Source organism: Lontra canadensis, unplaced genomic scaffold (assembly GCF_010015895.1).
Source record: "Lontra canadensis isolate GAN:19392208 unplaced genomic scaffold, GSC_riverotter_1.0 scaffold39, whole genome shotgun sequence".
In the NCBI taxonomy this organism is placed as follows: Eukaryota; Metazoa; Chordata; class Mammalia; order Carnivora; family Mustelidae; genus Lontra; species Lontra canadensis.
Genome location: NW_022631033.1, coordinates 3,095,335 through 3,119,852, shown reverse-complemented (window position 1 = coordinate 3,119,852; position 24,518 = coordinate 3,095,335). Strand labels below are relative to the sequence as shown.

Sequence of the window (24,518 nt, the reverse complement as noted above, 5' to 3'; positions counted from 1 at the left end):
TGTTGGAGGCTGCAGAGGGCCCTGCCATCTCATGGTGTAAGGGGCAAGGGGGCTCTGTGAGGCCTCTTGTAGAAAAGTAAGACTCAGCCCTCATGACCTGCTCACATCTCAAACACCCGCCTCCTAAAACCATCACCTTAGAGATCCAACATGAGTTTTGGGGAAATGCAGACGTTCAGACCGTGGCATAAATATCCACATACAGTTAACCGTTCAATACAGTCTCCTCTGTAGAGGAGGCATCTAGGCAGAGGACAGGGACACCGTCTCCTGGGCCAGATAGACATGGCACATTCTGCCAATTCTCAGAGGTTTGGTGAAGTAGAGTGAATGGAAAATGAACAAAATGTTCCATAGGAAATTATCTAGGAGACATGACATGAGGACAGACAGAGAAAGGCTCCTAGTGCTTGCAGGGAACTGACATGCTATAGAAATGACAGTCTACGTTTGACATTTTCCATAGAAAATAAAGAACATGAGATTTATGCATTTATCTCTTTTATTTTCTCCCTACTCGAATGCATGTAAATTTGATATTTAACCCTTCTAGAGGAATTTGTAACATAAGTTATCTGCTTTGTTTTGGCTTCACTGCAAACTATTTCAGATGATAATAAATTTATGATCAAAGGCTATTAATAGAGCTGCAAACACTGGGAGATTTTAGAGTTTGATGTAAGAGTTTAGTCAGTCATGCTCGATTGTTTTCATTTAACCAGAAGAATTGTTCTTGTTGTATTTCCAAATCTTAAGCAATCTCTTAACCCCCTTGGGTTTTTATTGTGACAAATGATACATCAATAGGATATTTAAACCTTTAAAAATTCATAACTTTGGGAATGGAAGAAGAAATAAGAATTAGTTATAATATTCTATATTATCATGAAAAAAAGAAAATATCTATCAGTATCTCTCCTATTTCCATAGCATTGCTTCATTTTTACCAATTATGCCTTAGCATGCTCAAGTTTTAAAGAAGTAATACGAACATTTGAGTAAGTTGTCTCCCTTTTATTTGGTGAAAGACAAGTGCAAGAAAAATTCTGGAAAAATTTCTTCATTCAATAAATATTTTTGTAAACAGCTGATTCTTTCCACAAACATACTTCGGAGAACTACCGTCTTTGAAGCCACACACTTGAGAAGTTTATCATCTATCAGCATAGAGAAAAGAAAGATTTATTTTTTAAAGCACGATGAAGTAACTGCTTTATTAGGCACAGGAAAATTGGGAATAAAGAGATGGAAGAGATCACAGCTACAATTTGGAGTCGTTAAAGTCCTGGGAGGCAGGTGTCCAGATGCATCCTTAAGAACAAGGTTGAGAGGAAGGATCGGAAGTGAGGGAGTGGTAGGGTCCAGGAATGGATGTGTGACAGGCCTGGAGGATTTGGGGGATAGGGAGTCATTTGCTGTGGATGATGAAAGAGCTAAGGTGGTTAGAGACCCTTCATGCCAGTGCTATGAGCCTAGACCTGATTCCGTTGACGAGATCCAAACCCAGAGGACGCCGTGTTCCCGTGGTGGGGCTCGAGCTCTCTGTGCGGAAAAGCTGAGGATGATGGCAGGGCTTGGAAAACACAGCCTCTGTTTTAATGCGGCAGCTCTAAATTGTTCCCACTTGTCTTTGTAGGGTCTCCTTGAAAATGTCTTTTGGGGAAAAAATTACAGTTTAAATGGATGAGTGAAGGAATGAAGGCCTAAAATCAGTAACTCCTTAGGGCATGGAGAGTCCGTGGATAGTTGGGAATGGAATGCCATCCCATTAGGATTCTGATTTAAATAGAATTTTATTAGCTCTTTAAACAAAGAAGGGAAGCGGAGAAAAACAAAAGACAAACAAATCAGGCAAGATACTGGGAGCTCTCACTGTTCATCTCTTTATGGAAGAGGATGGAGGACAGGAGGTGCGGCGTAAAGCAGACAAGCGAGACCTGGAACACACTAGTTTCAGAAAGTACGAGTGAGAAACACGGGTGCCGTAATGAAGACGGGGCTGTTGCATGATGGTTAAGTTCTGAGAGCCTTAGCAAGTCGTGGGAAATTCAACCGAGCTTTGAGAAGGAGCCCATGATTCACATGTGAATTTGAGATCTATCATGTCTGTCATTAGAGCTGGTGGAAACAAAGGGATCTCCCCAGGAAAGAGGAGAACCTGCCAGCTCTGATATCTCCAGCTCTGTCACCTCCAGAGTGCAAAACGCCTGACACCTAGGATGTTGTCTACATGCCTTACTCTTGCCTGCCTCTCGTTCCAACAGAGCTGACATGTGGAAATGAACAGGAAAGCCAGGGTTGGGCTCTGAGACATAGCTCTCGGCACACTGCAGTGGGTTACCGGGGTCTGGCAGGCGAGGGTGAGAATCAGGTGATAGGAAGTGAGCACCTCCACAGTCCATGGGCGGTCTGTGGGCTTTGCCTAGGACACCAGGAGACCCCAGCCCAACAGCCTGTGGTGCACTGGCCACCGGCAGCCCATCGCAGAGCAGTCTGTGAACACGGGGTCGACTCAGACAGTCTGCACTCCCTCCATCCTTCTGTTGCCTACGCAGCTGTCCACATCCTGGGAGCGGACCTCTGCACGGACAGACACACAGCCGTCACTGGCCAGCCCCACCAGCCCACTCTATTCTAGTTACCTAGACTGCCTTTGAGCTCTGAGAACCGGCGAAGATTCTTGTTCTTAGAATAAGTTGTGCTCGGTTACTCTATAAGTTATTTGCCTTGTCCACTTGGATTTTGGAAGAAGAGGGACTTGTCTGTATTACTTACTGTTATGTGCCCAAGGGCAAAAAGGAGGGCTTAGAGAATAGCAGTAACTTCCTCGGGAAATCATTTTGGATGAAGGTTTGGTTGGATGAATGGGTTGTAGCAGCAAGCCAAGGTAGATCTCGACCCCGTCTGGAGGTTCCTCAGCTCCTCTGGGCAAGACTGCTGTTGGCGTTCACCTGTCTCGTCTCTTCTAGTCCCTGCACAGCTTTGTTCTCTGCCCACGGGAGCTCCAGGATAATGCCTCTGGGTATGTAACGGTGGGCGCGGAATATAAATAGAAAAGTAGAATTCAAGAAATTATAGCCCTACGGATAGCAAAAGTAAAACTTACTGTGTTTTGTACAATTATGACAATTGTCATTCATATCATATGCAGCAGTGTCTGTGGCTTTGCTGGGGGGGCACAGAGGTGTCTGTGGGTGAATCTGGTCAGACAATAAAAACAGAGTTGGGTCTCTTATTTGACTGTCTTTTCTCTTCAATATCAGGTCAGAATGCTTGTGCAATTTGTCATATATCAAATCTCTTTTCCCTGAGAAAAGACAAGAAAAAAGAATGCTTTGTGGATGAAAAGATTTTCATTTAAAAATCTGCATAATGGATGAATTAGACTATGTTGTATTTGCACATAAAACTCAAAATGAGCAGTGGGTTTGCTTTATCTAAAGTAACTTCCTTACTTTGCTCCTAAATGGCAGTTTGATGGTATTAGTCCATGATACCCTCAGTTGTGTGTGAGTTGAATGAAAACATCAGTAGTCAGATGTCTTTCCTCTGAACTTCTCCCCAGTGTATAATCATCCATTTTATTTTGATGGCATGAGGCCAGAGGATGAAGCAGAGATTGATAAATTCTATAGTTTTTAAATGTAGCTGGATAGAAATTCATTTTTACCAGTTTTCCATAGCATGTGCAGATTTTAAGGTAAAGATTACCACAAATAACTGTATATATGATATCTTAATTTTACATCAAATGGTGTCACTCATTATGGTTACTTAAATCTTTGATAAATATTTAGGAAGCTAATGCCCTGATTTACAAAGATCCAATCACAGAAGATGAAAGGTTATGGACGTGTAGCTTCTGTACTCTGGGCTGCCCCCTCTCCTGGTTCTGGCCCCACTCCATGGCCACTCCTTTCCCCTTCCCTTTGTTGAAGTTCCTCGCTTCCCTGAGCTGCTCGCCACTGGAACAGCCTGGGCTTTCGCTCCCTTATCCACACCCAGAAGCCCCACATCGATGGTGTCCTCTGCGTGTGCTCTTGTTTCTGTCCCTCGGCCAAACTTGTGCACCCACTTGCCATGGACGTGTAGGAAGCATCCAGCTTGATACATCTGAAACTGAACTGGTTTATACTCAAAGCCTACTTCCCGCAAAGTCTCCTTCATGCTCGGTTCCTTCACACTCAGCCTTAAACCCCCACAATCATTGGTCATGATGCCCACGTCCCATTCATAGAAACACCCCCGTGGCTGTGCCTTCAAACCATGGTGAGAGCCTGCCCACTTCCTACCACCTCTGCTGCCACATCCCAGCGAGGGTCCTACCCGCCCTCTGCCACCCTCCCCTCATTCTCACACTGCGCCAGTGACCAGGCAGAAGCCCCTGTGAGCCCCTGTCCTGCCCACACAGGAGTCTCCAGAGCCCATACCTTTCACTCACACATGTGACTGTCTGGAAGCTGTTCAACCTCACTGCTCATGCTCCCTCCCGTCCCCTCTCTCCTGCAAACTGTCCTGTGCACAGGCCCACTCAGGCCTCTGTCCTTGGCTCTTTCTCTCCGTGAAGATACCTAGTGGCTCCCTCATTTGTTCAAGTGCCTCCTCATAAGCCACATCCCAAGTACACTTCCCCGACCACCTGCTCAAGATTGCTGCCCACCCACACAACTCCGAGAATGTGCTATTCCTTCCTTCTTCCTTTGTTTCCCTGGTGCTTATCATCTTCCAACATCATGTATAACTGGCTCTTTACATTACTATGGGCATAATTTCTCGTCTTCAGCTGGATTTTTGACTCTATGAGGGCAAACATTTTTGTCTATTTTGTTCATCATTTCCAGTGCCAAGGGCAGGGTCTATTTGTTGAATGAATGAATTCCAAATGTTATATTAATTTTACCTCTTTTGTAATGAAATGTAGAGTCAATATAATTTTAAGACATGAAAATCTTACATTGTTAAAATATTCCAGGACTCACTCAAAAAGTTTTTATTTTGCTGATTTTTATATAACTCTTCCCATGTGATTTGCATATTCAGAGACATTATTTGCTCCCTTAAAACCTATGATGAGTGACTGTGATGGGTTGTATCCCATCTTTTGGCAAATTAGCTAATTCTTCTGCAGATATTACTTATGGAACTAGTTTTGAGGAGTCACAGTTCAGGACATTCATATTAATAAGGAAAATTATTTTAGGTATCAGCTATTTAATGATAATCTTGCCCAGTTCCAAAAAGGAAACATGAAAACATGTGTGCATAGAGAGGACACGGTAACAGAGAATCTTCCTTATTACACGGATTCTCTAAATGTCTCTACTTCCCCATCAAATGATTATATATAGCTTTTTTCTTCCTTCAAAAATGGATCTCCAAGACACATGGAACAGGCCAGATTTTGTTGATGAGGAATGAAATCAACTGAAGAGCTGCTAAGACCAGCAGCTCTAAAAAATGCAAACCCGCACTGTTTCTGAAACTCGGATTGTATACGTCAGTGTCGTCTAGAGAAACGGAACCAGTGGGATGTGTGTGTGTGTGTGTGTGTGTGTGTGTGTGTGTGGAGAGGGAGGGAGGGAAGAAGGGAGAGAAGGAGAAGGAGGGAAGGAAGGGGACGGAGGGAGGGAGATTTATTAGAAGGAATGGACTCGCTTGGTTTGAGCCTGTTAAGTCCTGAGATCCGCAGCGGACATGCTGGAAACACAGGGAAGCCAATGGTATAAATTCTAGTCTGAAGTCTGGCAGGCTCCCGACTCAGAAAGAGTCAGTACTTCAGCTCAGGCCCAAAAGGAGGAACAAAACTGATGTCCTAGTTCAAATCATTCAGGCAGGGGGGTTTTCTTCTCATTTGTGGAAAGTTCAGCATTTTTGTCCAATTCAGTCTTTCAACTCATTGTGCAAGGTCCACCCACATTAGGGAGGGCAGTCTGCTTTGCTCTGGCCGTCCATGCACATGTTAATCTCATCCAGACACATCCTCTTAGAAATGGCTGGGAACCCCAGGGCCCAGTCAAGTTACCACACAAAATTCCACTCCCGCTTACTTTGTGTTATTTCCTTACTCTCTTATTTCATTAGGTTATGGACTATTTAGGACACCCTTCTATGGCATATTACAATTTTGAGTAAAAGGAAGTTTTCATTTTGTTTTATTTTTCATAGAGGTGATATTTGATATTCCTTTAGTCCTTGTGCAAAATAAATGTCGCCTTAAAAGTACTTTATTCTGTCAATCATTGTGAACATTTAATACTACAATAATCATTTTCCTTATCTTTTTCAGCCCTCTGTGGAGGTTACATCCATGGAAAGAGTGGGACAGTCCTTTCTCCTGGGTTTCCAGATTTTTACCCAAACTCCCTAAACTGCACATGGACCATTGAAGTGTCTCATGGAAAGGGTAAGGATATTGTACAGACTTTATATGTACAGAATAATAAACAAGGGACAAACATGAGGGCAGAGAAAAAAGTATACATGCGTGAACAAGTAAGTTAACTCATTTCTTCACATATATTTTAACTGTTTATTTGGATGTTTTATATCATTTTAGAAGAAAAATGGTCTAAAATGATTGATGTTACCATAAACGTAGATTCCTTGTTTTCCATTGAATTAGGTAACTTGGATTTATGCAAGTAGGCATGCTTGAATATATGCTTGAAAATTAGTTATGATGCTTGAAAAGTAGGTATGATGGTGAGGAAAAGAGATAAAACATAAATACCAATTAAATCAAAGGAATAAGAAATTATCTAAAGTTCTCATTTCCATGGTGATAAATCTAGGATAACTTTTTTAAAATAGATTTTATTTACTTATTTGAGCATGAGCAGGGGGAGGGGCAGAGGAAGAGATAATCCCAGGCAGACTCCACACTAAGCAGGGAGCCTGAAATGGGGCTTGATCTCGGGACCCCAAGATCATGACCTGAGCCAAAAGCAGGCACCCAACTGACTGAGCTACCCAGGCGCCCCTGGGATAATATTTTATACTTGCCTTGGTTCAAAATTTACTCAGTACTATTACACATGACAGATCATTTATCTTCGTCATCCAGTGATGATTTACGGAGCAGATTTTATTATCTTCATTTTATAGGTAACTATAGTGAAGGCCAGAAAGTTGGCAATTTGTGCAAGAAATGTAGTTCGTAAATACTGGATTAGCATTGTACCCTGGGTCTTTTCTGTAGGACCAAATCTGTCATTCCATAGTATGAAATTCTGATCACATAAATATCATGGACACACTGGCTTCACACTCAGCTTTGAACTCAATTTTGAACTCAACCTGCTTTTAAATGGACATATTAGATTATATACCCTGTATTACACTATGCTAGCATGTATCATGAATGCATGTTAAGAATTTCCTTGGGGTGGCTGGGTGGCTCAGTCAGTTAAGCATCCCATTCTTGATCCTGGTGCAGGTCATGATCTCAGGGTCATGAGATCAAGCCCCACATTAGGCTCAAGGCTCAGCTTAAGATTCTCTCTCACCCTTTGCCTCTGTCCCTCCCCACCACTCCTGCTTGTCTGCTCACTTTCTCTTAAAAAACAAAATGGAAAAAGTTCCTTGAAGGAATTTAAGAATAAAGAAGAAACAAATTGTGAGTGACCAAGAATTTGTCATAAAAACTAGTATTTTTATTTAAAAGGAGCTATTTGCAGTTAATTTTATTATTAGTAGTGTAGGAATCCACAATACTTTGTTGGCGTGGCTAATATGAGCACATGTGTGTAAGAGGAACATAAAACTGTGATCTCAAAGAATTCTTCCCCTAGTTGTAGAAGTTTAGAGGCTAGACATCCAACCTAAGATTTCATAAGGGATACTTGTTAAATATAAACGGCAAAATTATCTGGTCCTTTATTCCTCTAGGATAAGTGCTTTCCTGGTGACCTTTCCCACGTGTGGTGCACCGTAAACACCCCCGCGTGCTGTACTTGGGCGTCTGTGTCAGACTCAGGATCTGTGTCCTTCTGTGTCCCTACAGTCCTAATGTCGAATCTATAATTGTACCTGTACCTACATATACTTATTCGTTATTTTGGCCACTTATCCCCTTCTTTCATTTCTAAGTACATTCTATCCATTCCCTGTATTTTCCTTTGAAACTTCAAAGTGAAGTTTGCATATTAAGATCGTACTTTGATTCAAGACTCTGGTGTCTCTAAGCCTAGAATAAAATATTTTCCCTCAACTGTTTACTGATCTCTCTCTCTCTGGCTCGCTCTTGCCCTCTCCCCCTGTCCGTGCTTCTCAGGTGTTCAGATGATGTTTCATACCTTCCACCTCGAGAGCTCCCACGACTACTTACTGATCACGGAGGATGGGAGTTTCTCTGAGCCCGTGGCCAGACTCACAGGCTCTGTCCTGCCTCACACTATTAAGGCAGGTTTGTTTGGAAACTTCACGGCCCAGCTTCGCTTCATATCAGACTTTTCCATTTCCTACGAGGGCTTCAACATCACGTTTTCAGGTACGTTGTTCTTGTCAGTGGTGTCTCTGCTCAGGCGAGGAGAGACCCTTTCGTGGGAGCGTGTGTGCGCGCGTCCGTGCATGTGCTGTGGCCGAGCAGCGGTGAGCCTTAGCTGGTGGGCAGAGGAGGCTGACCCTCCCGGAAGAAGTATGGGAAGACACCTACCCAGCGGCCACAAAAGGACACTCCGCAAATTCTCATTCCTGCAAAACTGTCAATATCACTAAGTTCTCCTGAAAAATCCTTCTCACTCACGTCTCCTCATCAATTCTATCAAACTCTCTGGGCCAACTGTCCTCACGGGGAGAGTCTCAGGGGAAGCTGGCACCTGAGGATGTTGGCTCCTGCCCTCCAGTGGAGGCCAGTGCTTGTCTGGAGAACCGCCTCGAGAGTGAAATAAGCAAAAGAAGGGTGAGCACACTCCGCTGAGGACGAGCTTTTCCTTCGCTCCAATGCAGTCGTGCACACAGACAACCATCTTCCAAAACGATGTACCATGTTTAATTATGATACTTACATCGTATTTGTGCAGGGTTTCTGTTGTCTCAAACACTCTGCCCAGGCTAGATTGCTCACCATGAATGGTGCCGTGAGTGGTATCACCGTGTTTTTATGGACGAGGAGAAACGAGGCACACTTAAAAAAACGGTCAGCCATGAGCGAGATGCACTTAATCACATGAGCCGTGTTCAGTGACCGGATGATGGTCAGGGTCCTGCAAAAACAGATAGAGCCCTCACCGTCACAAAGGGGGCTCCTGTTCTAGGATTCTGAGGGGTGTAAGCAGTTGCATAAATTTGCATTTCTGCGTATGATGCTTTGAAAAGGAGAGCGTTCTTTCAGCTTCACGCCTCACAGCCCGGAGCTGATGCTGTTTTTGTAAGGTAGTACCTGAGTCCCATAATCACAAGTGATTTCTTCTACTTTGAAGCTCCCATCAATTCCTTAATGACCTCCGATGCCACTTACAAGATCCTTTGTCCCAGTAGAGGAGTTTTTATCTGATCTCCTGTTGTAACGCTGAAATGCTTTCGCAAAGACTTCCTGGGCTTTCCACCTTTCCACCAGCGGCAGGTGTATTTCCTGTGACTTACACACAGTAGGAAGCTAATAATCACTTCTCTGTATTGCATGATCGTTAGCGACGTAGGCATTGAAGTGCTGTCTTAAAGAAAAAGACTTCTCGGAGATTTTAAGAGGCTCTGGACTATTCTATACTCCCTCTAATTACGACCAACTGCCATGTATCTTTATCTGACTTTGTTGATTTTTCCTGGCATTTCACTGCATTAGTGGAACTCTTGGGACGAGCTCAGATGACTTGATTTCTTGGAAATTTGCCGTAATCAAGGGTAATCATGAAATTGCCTGCTCTATGCAACAAAGACTTAAATCTTCCTAACACTAATGCCTAATGCCTCTAGATAGTCTTTCCTTGTGGATCTCAGTTAGGGGTGCTGTGAGAATGTCGTTCCCTCTGTTCTCACTTTCATCAAGATCCAAACTGAAGTTACCCAGAACACTTTAAAAGAAAGGAAGTGGCCTCGATGCAAGTCTGTGAATCCCTTCCCTAGATGTTTCTCAGGAGTCGGTGTTGTTCCCACCATCTGTTTCTTAAATCCATTGCTCCCAGCACAGAGCGGACAGTAAGTCTTTGGATTACTGAAGGTCAGAATTCAAGTCTAGAGCTGACTTCTTGCACAAGCCCCCTAAACAAACAGACAAGCAAACAGACAAGACGAAACACACTTCTCTGAGTCTTTGAAGCTTTTTGAAATGGTTTTAAAATATTTTAAAACATTGGGGCACCTGGGTGGCTGAGTCCATTAAGCACCCAACTCTCCATCTCAGCTCTGGTCTTGATCTCAGGTCCTGAGTTCGAGGCCTGTGTCAGGCCCCGTGCTGGAATTTAAGAAAAGATTTAAGAAATATTTAAGAAAATCTTAAAAACATTTTTTAAATGATAAAAAATAATGGGGCAACAGTGGGGAACATGTGGAATGAGTCATTCACACACACCCAATGGAAGGATTTGTAAAGCCTGCAGAAGGGATCACCTTATCCAGGCTGTGTCACAGGCAAGCTCAGTCTGAAAAGAAAGACACACCTGGGAGGACACAGCCAGTGCTGAGGTGAACTTGCTGTTCCCATGCGCTGAAGCGTGATTTCATTCGCAAGGATTTGGCCTTGACGCTGGTCGCCGACAATTGCCAGCGACACCAATACAATGGAGTTTATTTCTTTAAGTGTCCAAATAAGCAGCAAGTTTATCATGCAGTTGAAGAGTTTTCCCTTCTGGGGACATTTCAGATGTTTGCCTAAAATCAGTGTGGTTTTATGTCCGTTTTTCACCTGCTGGTCTGGCTTACTTCTGTCTTCTCCAGAAGGTTTTATCAGAGCAGCATTTCCCTCATCGTGAGACAACTCACAGAACAAAGAGAAACGTGTATAAGTTCTGGAGGAGTTTGAAGAAATGTATTTATGTACCTATTTAATAACAGCCATTGTTTATTCTTGCTAAATACTTTTTGAGTATTTACTCAATTTCCCACAAACGGAATCTGTCTCTTCATGTCTCAGAGTATGACTTGGAGCCTTGCGATGATCCTGGTGTCCCTGCCTTCAGCCGGAGAATTGGTTTTCACTTCGGAGTCGGGGACTCTCTGACCTTTTCCTGCTTCCCAGGGTATCGCTTAGAAGGTGCAAGCAAGCTTACGTGCCTGGGTGGGGGCCGTCGTGTGTGGAGTGCGCCTCTGCCAAGGTGTGTGGGTAGGTGGTCACACGCTTTCATTTCATTCATCCAGTGGGGGTGGCGCGCGCTGGAGTCAGGACGCAGGGCCGGTTTGGCAAGGAAGGCGGGCGGGGGTTGGTGTGCCGGACAGCAACGGGCACCCTGGTGCCCTGGGGACCTAAGCCCCTCTGGACTGGACTCCCCTTGTGGATGCAGTCGGCTCCCTAGTCTCCCGCCTCAAGAAGGGTGAATCTGGAGCTTGAGTCAAGCGTGTTTATGAAGGAAAAGTGGACACGCAGCCAAAAATAATCTGGAACAAAAGGAAAAGTAAAAGCGGGAAGCCAGGCTGCGTTCACACAATCGTGGGCAGTTCTATCACTTGAGAGCAGTGAGTGTCTCCCGCGATGATGATGGGGACAGTTTCAAAGATGGGTTTTGTTGTTGTCACTGTTCCGTGGAGCTCTCTGGTTGGGTGACCGTGGCTGGCTGCTGCCACGTGGGCATTGTACAAGTCTCAGGGCTGAGTTGGCCTCTGCAGGGCGTTCTTGAAGAATTCAGGAGGGCTCCAGAAACAGGCCTCTTTAGTCTGTACTTTGAAACGAGGTGCTGTGTTAACACAGTGGGTTCGGAGGTCGGCGCAGTGGGGCTCCACTTCCTGCTAGTCTGGGAATGAGCGAGCATAAGGCACGGAGCAGAGCAGAGCTGTGTGGACAGACCTCACTAAATCCGGGATGCCTCCTGCTCGTCTAGGGTCTGGTTATCCCCCAAGACAATGTCGACACCTGCCTCTCGGCCATGTTGCTGCTTGTGAAGGGTTGACAGTTGTTCTTTCAAGTTACAGAAAATGGCCTAATGCCATCTGGAGAGGTCGCCGCAGCCCACTTTAGCTCTGAGCCTTCTGAGTCACGGGGGTCCGTGATGCATCCTGCTCTAGTCCTTCCGGTCATACAATAGATGCAGGTGGCCAAGTCGTACAGACAAGAAGATTTCATACAACTACCAGATTGTAACTTAGTGAAACCCATTTTTTCCCCCATGGCAAAGAATCTCTTCAGTTACCAGCATGGTTTAGGGATATTACTAATTTAACTGGTAATACCATCTTTTCGTGTTTTAATGATAGTCCCACAGTCAAGACTTCATTTACAAAAAAATTACACAGGTGAACATGAATCAAATCATCTTCCTCTCTCACCAGGGCACATGTCTTTCAACGTCTGTCATCTTGCTTTCTCCTAAAGTAGTGGTTCTCGCCTTTTTGGGTTTATGATTTTTAATTGAGATTTGGATATCATTTTTGAACAGGGTCTCAAGAAAAAGAGATATTTTGTACATGATCCTAGGAATTCCTAGAGTTGCCTAGAATCCACGTTTCTCAAAACTACAATTATTGAACAAGACAGTTTAAGATCTGCATGAAACTCCTGACCCAATGAAACCAAGGCTTTGTTCCACACACATAACGTTCAGTAGTTTACTGATTATCATATTCTGTTCCCAGTTTCTCTGTTTTATATAGATTCATCATCTGTACACTGTCACTCTTGTCACTGGAGTTTTTACGTTGTCCAAAATATAAAATAAGGATAAACAATTGATGTCCGTTGAGCCGCACTTCTCTGCGCTCTTTACACATATTGACTCATTTAATTCCCTGGAACTAATGAGGTAGGCATTGTAGCTGTCCCTCCCATTTTACCGATGAGGACACTAAGAGGCAAAGGGTCTAGGACCTTTGCCACGGCAGGGAGTTCCAGATCTGAAAGCAGGCTTCTCCCCACTGCCCTGCACGGGGACAACACACGGGGGCCTGCCTGTGCCCTTCCCATATTTAGCCTCTTGTATTTTTCCCAGTGTTTCCTGAATTTCCTTCCAGCCTATCTGGCTACAAAGTTCCTAGATATAAACATGTTCCTCATGGCGGCAACACCCTGGTGGACCCACGAGGTAACTCAGACTGGTCCATATTTCTTCTTTCCTCTCAGTCTCCACGTGTGATTAGTTGTTGTTTGAAGGAGTCTGTGTCCCACTTGGTTCTCGAGTCAGGGTTCCCTGCCCATTCTGTCTGCTCCAGCCCTGGCAACGTTCTGCCAGGCTCCAGGACAGAGCTCCGGAGGGATCCATCCAAAGCCAAGCCCCACCATCTTCCCCCTTAGGAGAACCTCGCAGTTAGCCCCCCATAATATTCAGAACTGGCACCACTGCGATTCTGTGGTGGCCGCACAAGGCTCATTACTCATCGGGGAGACTCCCCGGTTCCCTGCACAATCCAGCCTGGTCCTGAAGCCAGAGCATGGGAAGTCTGCCCAGGCTCATGGTCACCATAGTTCTCTGTCCCTCTGTGTCTCTGTCCGTGCTGCCCCCTCACTGCCCAGCGCACATCCCGCTTTCCTGTCAGGCTGGCTCTTCCTCATTGTTTGAACTCATCTTACATGTGGTGTGAGCTCCCTCTCCCTCATCACCTACTGGCTGAAGGGGGGCCTCCCTAATAACAGCGGGACTCCGTTAACGTTCCTCCATGTTTATGTCTCCCAATAGGCTGAACTTTACAGTGGGGGCTACCTGATCCCCCAAATCCAGCTCTGTGCCTTATTTCATAGATGCTTGTCAACGCTAAAGATTCCTTCCCTCCAAACCTTCTCTCTTGATCTCAACATTTTGATTCTATGCCTGTGCTTCTTCTTTTAAAATCACAGAAATAAGAGTGATCAATCCATAGCCAAAAGTTGCAAATCCATTCCAGAGATCACAAGTGACACGGGAAGAATGTCTACTGAATGATGAACATGCAATTTTGTTTTTCCCTAATAAGCATCTCATCTGAAGTAGAATTTCTAATGAACACCTAAATTAAAAACTATTTTTCTCTTCATCAATTCACTCAAAATTCAAGAGAAATGATCTTTTTGTTTGCATTTATTCATTTTAGGGCTATTTCCACCTAATTATTTATTTAGGTGTTAATGATGAAATAACATCATTCTGCACTCCACATGCATTACAAAATGTGCAAGCCCTTTCTTGTGCCCCCTTTTATATTACATTATGTGCATATCATTCAATATATGTCTTTTTTTTTCTTACAAGTTAAAGAAAAAGGTACTCAATTGGTCTAAGTAAAAATGAAGGTTTACTGGCAATATGACTAAATAATCATAAATTGGGACAGCATCAGGGGAGGTTTGATCAAGGACTTGACTTTGTGACTGAGGCCTTGTTATCTGTGTTATCTCTCCTGTTACCTGTCAACCTGGGTGCTGGCTTTATCCTCAGGCTCCATGTGGCCCTGGGGAAGCACTGGGCAGCAGCCTGCTCTCCACAGGGGGCTTCCTCAGACCAGGCTCTTATATCAGCATATAGTGCTGTAATGCCAATGTCACGCTGTCCAGTGAAATGGCTTTCCCAGGATGGCTTCTGGGTAATACCTGGATTGCCTCTGATTGGCCGAAATCGAGTCACGTGCCTGTTTCTGACCAATCACTAACCAGGACAGTTTTGGTTATCTTAGGATATTTAGGGACCAACATGCATAGGTGTTGAAGAATGAGGAAAAGCACATATTTTATGATATTTGTGATATCATAAATATAAAAAAAAAAACAAAAACCTAGACAGAGGAGAGCAGACATGATTCAAATGGGTATCTACTAGAATTCCCTAATCTAATGTTGCATCTATGAACAGTTTTGAACACAAAATTTTCTCAGGCAGAGTGTGATAAGCCTTTATTTCTTCATCTGACCAATTACCAAGTAATATCTGCACAGAGAATTAAAAAAAAAATCAATGAAAGCAAGAGTTATCCTGTTGTGGAATATCTGTATTAATTCTATTTTTTAGACAAAGTATAGTGTCCTTGGATGGAATAAAATGGGGGAAAAAATTGACAGTGTTAGTTTAAATTGTATAATGGATTACAGATATTTCAGAGAGCATAGGAGAACAACATAGCTTGCCTGTATTTTGATAAACTAAATTTAACTCTAAATCTTTTGACCAATTCTATCTAAATATTATATTCCTATGCCAACCAGTCTATTGTTTCCATTTATTTCTTTAATTCTTAGTTTAAAACTTTGAAACAAAATTAAAAACTGAAACTAATCTCTGTTGAGTCTTAAAAGTTAACTCAATAATAGAATTAAATTAAGGAAATAAAGGTTCATAGGATAATAAATAGATTAAAATTTGGATCAGCATTATATGCAACTCATATATTCTTTGTAAAAATAAGATTGCACATTCTTAAATATATATATATATATAATAGAGTTCATGTTTACAGACTCTATAAACAATAAGACTTCATATACATAGTCATATATACATACATATGTGTGTGTGTGTATATATGTATAATGATTCCATTTACTGATTTGTTTTTATTTAAGAACCAAAATATTGTTGGTTTGAAGTAGAACGGAAGTAGGTTTTCTGCCTCCTTTTCATAGTCAAGCTACTTTCAATGTCTGTGCTCTTCAAACAATTCTCTCAAAACATATATACATGTGTTAATTAAGGTAAAATAATCAATTTACAATTTCAAAATGTTCTCAAAGACCCCCATTGCAATTTCCACAAAACTTGAATAACCACCACCAAACACCTTCATATCCAGCCACTTTGTTAAGAAAGTCCGCTCCCTGTGGCGTGGGAGACACCGGGCTTTCTCACCTCTACTTAAGGGCAAGTCGGGCAAAGAGACTTGAATCCCCAAGCTTCTTATGTGCATAAGGAGCACAGACTCTGCTGTGGGCAGTGGCCTTCCAGCCTCCAGAGCTGTGAGAAGTCCATGCCTGTCATTCAAGCCCTGGCTAGGGTGTTGGGTTGGGGTAGCCTGAGCTGAATAAGGTTGGCCTCATAGGTAGGTACTTCTCACAGAATTTATGGAAAATCAATTGGCTCCTTTCTATTATGTTAATTTGCTTTTAATTAGTTCATTTCCATTATGAAACTCTAAATGACAATCTGATTTTAATTATATTTTCAGTAGGTTCTTAATAAAAAGATCCAATGATTCATCTGAAGGAAAATGATATCCATTCATCTTAAAGTAATTTTAAATGGATTATTGAAAGAACTTAAAATTGATACATTTAATTGCTCCAGTAATGGAGATTAACAATAGATTCTTTCAACCGTGTTCACATATTTTTGAAATTCTAATGATTTAAATTTTATAATATTCTGACCTCTGGCTTTTTATGGTTAGTGTCTTATTTTCCTTAATTATTTCCTATGGGATAGGGTCCCAGGGTTTAGTGGGGAGAGAGCCATGACATTTTATTTGCTGTGCCATTACTTACTTTGATTTTCCAGGGTGTCGGTCTGGATCAGGAAATCTAGAATTTGCGTTACAAGACCACCTTCACAACACTGCCTCCTTTCTGTTTTATTTTAGAGTCTTTAAGTCTCATTGCTTTCTCTTAGGCCATTTCTTCTCCTCCAAAGTGCCCTTCCTCAGGACACCCATGTGCTCCGCACTGTTCGGAGCCTCTGACCTTGGTTCCATGAAGCTGGCACAGTCCCGGGGATCTGGCCAAGTCTGTTTGCAGCCAGACTGCCCACAGTTGTCTTAGATGACCCCCTACCTCATTCATGTCCATGAACCCCATAAACAGCCTGTCTGTCTCACACCCAGACTGTCCGTGTGTTCTAGCGCCATGTCCCCACCCGCATCTCTCACTAGACCTTTGCTGTTGCCAACCCTTTTACAACACCAAATTGAGTAATGAACCAAGGCTCTCAAAATAAAAAGGCAAATCACGTTCCACCTTTAAGATGTCATGTTTTCTTATTGGTCTTGACATAAAAATCAGAAAACAACAGCAACGACCACACGTGTTCACTGCAATAGTGTCAACCAAAACACACAACTGTTTAAACTTGAAGAAAAAGGTAAAAGTCATGTTTTAAAGAGGAAAAAAAAATATGATTATATGACAGTCTGTTTGAAAGTCTTTGAAGAATGTAAAACAATACAAGTATATATGAAAATAGTTCATTGTACGTAAATATATAAAATGAAACACTGCCCTGAAATAGATTTTTAAAATATTAAGATACCAAGTTTGTATATTCTACTGTCAATTTCATACCCTCAGAGAAAAACTCACTTGAAAGACCGTCTTTAGGTGCTACACCAACTCCTCTAGAGAAATGAAAGTCTGTCCCTGGCCATGTTGATTTCGATTCAGTTACAGATGTATATAAAATAAAGGAATTATTGTTGGATGTTCGCATAGAAATTTCCCTCATGTCTTGGGCAGAGAAACAGTTGCTCTGAAACTAGGGGGTGCTATTTTTCAGGGGGAGGAAGAAGTGACATGCAGAAGTGTGGTGGTGTCGGCCTCTGCGCCATCTTTCAACAACCTTGCTCGTCTGCGAAGTGTTACCAGTCACCACGGCCAAGTAATTCCTCCCATCTGTTATCCTCATAGAGTGCACTTAATTTGTGCCACTTATATATCTGCCTTCAAACAACATCCCAGCATCCAAACCCTAATAAAAGGATGTGCAAGTGGAGCTCCTGGGTGGCTCAGTCGGTTAGGCGTCTGACTCGATCTCAGCTCAGGTCTTGATCTCAGGGTCCTGAGTTCAAGCCTTACATTGGGCTCCATGCTGGCTGCAGAGCCTTCTATAAAAGATATGTAAAATTACAAAATTATATCTTTAGATTTAATAGTTTTTTTTTCCCCTTCTCATGTCTCAAATGCCAAAGTGCCCTTTCTAGTCCTCCCTTATCATGTGAAACAAGTACATGTGGGGTTAATGTCTTAAATGCTAATGTGAAAACAAATACCTCCGCTTAATTGATCACCTGTTACTCCAAATAAAAGTCCCTACAGATATACTCCCATCTATGGCAAATCCATGCCATCTAAGTGTCACTGTGGCTCATAATTAATAATACTATGAATAATTAACCGTGAAGTGTTTCATCATTAATTAGGACAAGAAAAGGGCATGATTCTATTCGTAAGTACAGAGAGTTTATATCAAATCAATAATTGATCTGCACTAGTTGTGTGACCTTGGGGGAAGCCCCTGGTTTTCAAACCATTCTGTTTCTGTTTCCTAACCTATATAACGCAGTTATATGAACCTGTTAGACAGGGTTACCATGAGGATTCCATGGGTCCCTGTAGACGAAGAACTTAAAAAAAGCGTGTGACACACACTACAGGTATTAGAATTCACACATCAGCCTTGTCATGATAGAGTGTCACCTTTGAAAAATGGTACTTCTGCCGAGTCTGTCTGATTCCCCATGTGGCAGATCTGTGGAGGGAAAGAGAAGAGCAGAAGCATAGTGATGTGAGACCAAAGAAAGGGTTTCCAGCCGTAGTGAGCACAAGAGAACAAACCCTGCTCGCCACAAATGCGGAGCCCCAGAAAGAGCTGGTAGTTGGCGACAGCAGCGCAGCCCTGCCTTCAGGGGTGGGTGAAACCCAGCCAGTCGATTCTCCTGGGCTTTGCTTTCCTCCTGGAATGACCCCGAAGACAAGCTACTCCTGCGCTTATATATCTCTACAGTTACCTGACAGTGGCAAAACTCTCATTGCATACTTTGGGTTCAAGACTTACCACTGTGTTCAATTAATTGCCCCTTCTGTGTTCCAAGCCTCCCTCCGTCCTCCTGACCTCATTCAGTCAAGAAGGAAGACCGCGGCCTCTCCTGATGACTAGATGGTGACGAGGGGGGGGCCAGGACCCTCATTATCCCGTTCACCTCCAGTCCACCCCCAGGGAGGTGTGACTCGGGACTGCCTGTGTTGGCCGAGGACATGCAACGCACACAGAGCTAATGGACTTGATACATGTGAACAACATGCTGAACCCGAGTAAACCCAACTGGTTATCACAGCCAGGAGAAGTGCTTCTTCAGATGTTTTCCCGAGACTAAAAATAATCTATTTGCCACTATATCAGTATGTTCCCATCTTCCACGGAAAGACTTCCCCCCCCAAACTTATAAAGTAATGGATAGAAGGACTTAAATTTGATTTTTGAGAGGCTCAGTTTATTGATCACTGTCAGATTCAATTTTAAATAACAATTCTTGATATGTGTGACTAAGTTTTATATTCCAGTTGTCAGAATTCAACTGAGTTTCTTTTTTTAATTCTTTATAAGTCTGATACCTTTACCAAGTTTGAACCCCTCCCCCAACTATTCCATCCACAAAGCAGCCAAAGAAGGATACTCTACTTTGATGTTTTCATGTTCTTTCTGTTTATTTTGAATTCTATGTTAAAAAAATCTTATTACTTTTAGAAATTAAAAAAGACAAAAAGTATACAACAAGGCCCATGTATTATTACTATTTCCCAGGGGGATTACATACCCGAAATGCTTCTTCAATTTAACGTATAAACCCCGCATGTCTTTGGGACGCCTGGGTGGTTCATTCAGTTGAGCATCTGACTCTTGATCTGAGTTCAGGTCTTGATGTCTGGATCCTGAGCTCAAGCCCTGCATTGTGGACTGTGGCGGGCATGGACCCTACTTTAGGGAAAAAAAAATATGACTTCCCACCATTCAGAGACCACCAAGGCACGGTCCTGAGACCGAACACCCATTTTCATATCCCGCACGAAAGATACACCACGTGCTTTCTCCCCATCTTTTTTTCTTTTCTTAAAAAATTTTTAAATGATTATTATAATTAAATATATATATATAATTATATGTAAATATAATAATACAAATATATATATAGTTTTAAAAAATATTGTGAAACACCACTTCCATTGTGTTGGGTCACCATTCTCCCCCACTGTCCAGCAAAGCCTACCTTTGTGTCTTCAGTTAAGGAGAGATAAGGGAGAGGTGAGCCGGAGCTCTTGTGTGTTTTCCTCCTTGAATTTCTCCCTACCCTTCTATGGGGGCCTTTATGAGACCCAAGTGCACAGATCCACAGAAGCTGATCTTAAATCTTAAATTTTTTCTGGCACATAGGCTAGGGGATCATGCTAGAGGTGTGGCTGATTGTATTAATTGTTAGAAGAGGATGGAGATGTCAGAGAAAATCACAATTATGAAAATGGGTACACACACGATGTCCACCCAAGTTACAGAACACCACACAAAACGAACACCTCTCACCCCCCCACCCCCACTGCATATGTTCACTTTCCCACGTGACCATTAATCTTCACACTCATACTTACGTTGTTGATTTTTTAAAAAAATCACTGCACTTGGAGCACTCGGTGCGGTGCTTAAACAATGCATTTTGGAACACTGAAAAAATAAAATTGAATTTTTAAAAAAATCACTGCACTTGGCACACAGTATGGCCAATAAATTATTTGGTGTCGAATCCCATGGAGCTCTTTTATCTCACACACATACACACACACACACACACACACACACACACACACGTACAGAATCTCTGTTATTTTATGATCATTTTGGACTGATTGGATTTTAAAGCTCGAGACTTTCAGCTAAACTGTTCACTTTCAAGGTGAGCTGGGAGCTTAAGTGATTTTCTCTGAGTTGACAGAAAGAGGAGAGGTATGTTTATTTTTATTTTTTTTTTTACCTGGATTTAAGCTATTCTATGCAAGTTTGGATCTAGAAGTGAATGACCTTCTGCTTTCCTCGGGAGAAAGGGAGAAGAAGTTAACATGTACCTCCAACCTATGGTCTTTTGTTCTGGGACATAATGCAGACAGGCTCAGGGCTGTGACATAGGATGGTTTTCTCTATCATAGGTCGCCTTTCCACGTGTACAGGTTGATGCCACAAAATATGAAAGTCAGGAAATTACTTGGGTACAACGGAGCCATCACACTGGAATCGGTGGGGATGTTTCACGAGGTAGAAATGAGACGTGGGGAGGGCGGACTGTGACTGCCCTGTGACACAGCCAGTGAGCTTGGGCAGTGACTTTATTCTAGATCTCTCCATGGGATTGCAGGCTGCTTTCGTGGTGCAAGAGGTATTCTGTGAAAAGAAACAAGAAATCTTGGAAATGGACGAGTGGAGGATATTTCCTGTCTAGTTGGTAAACAGTTAAAAAAAAAAAATCACGAATCTAAAGAACAATGTATTAATGAGAAAAAAACATACATTGAGACAGGAGAGGGCTGTCATGATTGTAGAATTGTTCTCTATTAAAATCAGTAATTCCACTTTTGAATTCTTCCTTTTCTAATGTCCTATTTATTTTAGCTGAATGTGGAGCAAGTGTCAAAGGAAATGAAGGAACGTTGCTGTCTCCAAATTTCCCATCGAATTATGATAATAACCACGAGTGTATCTATAAAATAGAGACGGAAGCCGGCAAGGGGATTCATCTCAGGGCGCGAAGCTTCCAACTGTTTGAAGGAGACATTCTAAAGGTAAAAGAAGTCCTGAATGGGACTCCACCTCTTCTCAAGGACCCGATTAAATAAGTGTCCATCTGTACACATAGAGATGTATACATGTTAACATACCGTTAAACATACACAATGTTTCCAGCTTATTTACCCGGTTGGTCTATGAAGGTGTTCCTCAGGGTCCGCAGCCCAAGCTCTGAGCCATCTTAGTCTGGAATTCTGGATCGAACCTTTGTGAGCTACATGTCTTGGACACAGGATTTGATATTTGTGGTTTAGCTTCCTTGTGTGTAAAACATATGACACTACCTATCTTCGGAGGTTGTTCTGAGGTTTGAATAGTACAGTGGTGTAGATGTTTCTGGGATTGTGCCGAGCCCACGGTTGTAATTATTAAAGCTACATTGTCTGTAGTCATTCTAGATTTTTAAATGCACTCACGACATCCAAAGTGAGAAGGATTTAGATGTGATAGTGGAAGCAAGTTCAGGCATCATGCCTAGAGCACAAAGCGGCGCTCACATGAAGAGGCCACACCAGGACGAGAAACAATGTTAGTGGACGAGTCTGTGCTGTGTTTACAGGACTCAGGGCTGTGCTTGGAATGGGACCAGAAGCAAGGGTTCTGTGCATAACAGAACTCCCTCTGGGGAGCAGGACCCAGCACACCTCCCATGCTATAGATGGATTCCAGGAAGAAAAGGCAGGAGAAGAGGATTCTGGGGACATTCAGGTCTAGGTTTGATCTATGAAACCCCAGCTCTAACTGGAAAGCCCCCATAGCTCCTAAAGCTTCTGGTATAGTCCCCCACCTCTCCTATAACTTCAAGAAAACCAAGGCCCTCTCAGGGTCTGGGGCCAGGGAGGAGACATTTGGAGAGCAAGCACGCACCAAGAGGGGCATCCGACAAATGCCAGATACTACCAATCTATCTCCCTGCTCGGTCCAGTGAGGAACAAGCAACTGGCCCAGGTCACACAACTGAGCTGTGCTGAGAGAGAGACACTTGTCCTTTCTCATCCCTTTGTGAAGTTCTTGGGTTTTCCACTTATGTTGACCTCTACATGGACTCAAATGCCGACACCTCTCAGGGTCAGGGGAATCCACGCAGCTTAAGCTGCGGACAGTACAAACAGATTCAAAGAGCTGTTTCCCAAAAGGGAAACATCAACAACCATCCCCCATTTGTCATCCTTTTGCAACATGGTTAAAGAGGGACCCCTCCAGGACCCCATCTGACTTCATGAGCTTTTTCGTGCAAGCTCAAGAGATACTTAAAGCCTGGGGGGAGGCTTCCTCCCTCCTAAGCCCAGCTCCACTAGTTCAGTGTCCTCTTTGAGCAGAGTGGCTTTATTCCAGTCGTCCTTCTGTCGTAACCGTCCTTCCAAAGCTCATGCTGACATCGTGAAGCTCTGTAATGAAGAAGTAATTTTCAGGCAGGAAACTAGTTTGTTCTCACTGATCTAAAAACAAACAAACACACAAACTTGTTTCGTAAGTAACCATTTTCTGAGTTCTTTGATAACCTTATAGAAGTCAGCAAGCCTTTAGAGAAAACTCTCAGGTAACAGTTAAGTGCAGCTGGTGCAGGTGAATGATTCGGAGATACTGCACATTGGAGGATATTACTGCCGTGGGAGTGAGGTGATGTTCCTCTGTGATATCTGCGGTTTAAAGCTGCTGGTTAAAACAAAAAGCAAAAAAAAAAAAAACCTGGCTTATCCCACTTAATTACAGAGAAACCATCAATCATCTGAAATACCTAAGTGTTTTGCGAGCATATATTTTATTGAATATGAGAATAAATATCTCAGTGTTGAAAACAGTTCAAGTGGGATTGTCTTACTGTTTAGCTTCGGACGCTGTTCACGCTGTGTGATCTGATAAGAAAGACCAAAATTTTATAGGCATATTCCCATGCACAAAAAGGTGCTGTTTTCTCGCTTCATACGGAAAGAAAAAATCATGGAAAGGAAATATAGCTTGAATGAAAATGTCATGAAGGACTATGTAATGGAAAGTGAAGTGAACTTGGGATATTTGGGGTATGGCCACTGTCACACTGGGAAGGGCTCCCAGGTACCTCTAGCCCTGGGGCTGCAGGTCTCACCATGAGGTCTCCTAATTCTTGAGCATCTGCTAACAGGGCTAGTCTGCTAGGACCTAAGCATTTGTGATGTAAATAGTTACAGTCCTGTATTAACATATGACTCAAGGAGCATTTTTCTAATACCTAAGAGGAAAGCTTTGATTCGGGGCAGGTAGACCAGGGCATGTAAGTGACAGGCGGTATGCTGAACGCTAATGACTTGTTCCTAATTTAATTGCAATTAAAAACCAAGCCTTCTGACTTCCAGTACTATCTGGGTTGACATGTGTGATTGAAGCAAAACTTGAATCCAGATTTCCACCTTGAGGGAGCTGAGAAAAGGAGGCTTGGTGTAGCGGGTGACTCTGTCCTCCTGACATTTCCGCCGGCTCATTGCCAGTGATGTCAACAAACACGACAGAACTTTTTAGTGTTGTAGTTTGGAGGATGCTGGGAGCTGGCTGCGGTCCAAATGACCTTTGTCATCTGTGCTGAGCTCCCGGCCAAGCCGGCGGAGGCGACTCGGGACAACGCTTCAGAACTCCAAGGACAGAAAATCACAGGACTGTTTTCTTGCTCAAATGCTCCTCAGTTCTGTGGGTTTCTGCGGCTTGCAGAGAATTGTGTGGTACGTGGAGTGCCGTGAGACCTTTCCAGGAAGGCCTGGACATTTTCTTTCTGAGCCGGATTCCTCTGGGTTTAAAACTCATTAAAGTCTGGGTGTCACCGACCTTGTCCGGTGCATCCCCATATTAAGCCAGGCGGGCGATGCTCTTTCCAGCGCGCACCAGTGGCTGGACGGATTGTAAGTCACCCGGCTCCACTCTTCTAGCGTCTGCTGGTTTAACTGGGAAAATGAAGTGACAACTTACGGA

At 43.1% G+C, this 24,518-nt stretch overlaps 1 protein-coding gene across 1 annotated transcript in view; it reads left to right on the top strand.

Moving 5' to 3' along the window:
* The window catches only part of CSMD1 (CUB and Sushi multiple domains 1), a 1,958,110-nt gene that overhangs the window by 1,598,576 nt on the left and 335,016 nt on the right, over positions 1-24,518 (top strand). Inside the window, exons 19-22 of the mRNA XM_032869815.1 lie at positions 6,287-6,403; positions 8,273-8,488; positions 11,069-11,257; positions 21,405-21,574. Coding sequence (XP_032725706.1) covers positions 6,287-6,403; positions 8,273-8,488; positions 11,069-11,257; positions 21,405-21,574 — 692 coding nt within the window. The remainder of the gene's footprint in view (positions 1-6,286; positions 6,404-8,272; positions 8,489-11,068; positions 11,258-21,404; positions 21,575-24,518) is intronic.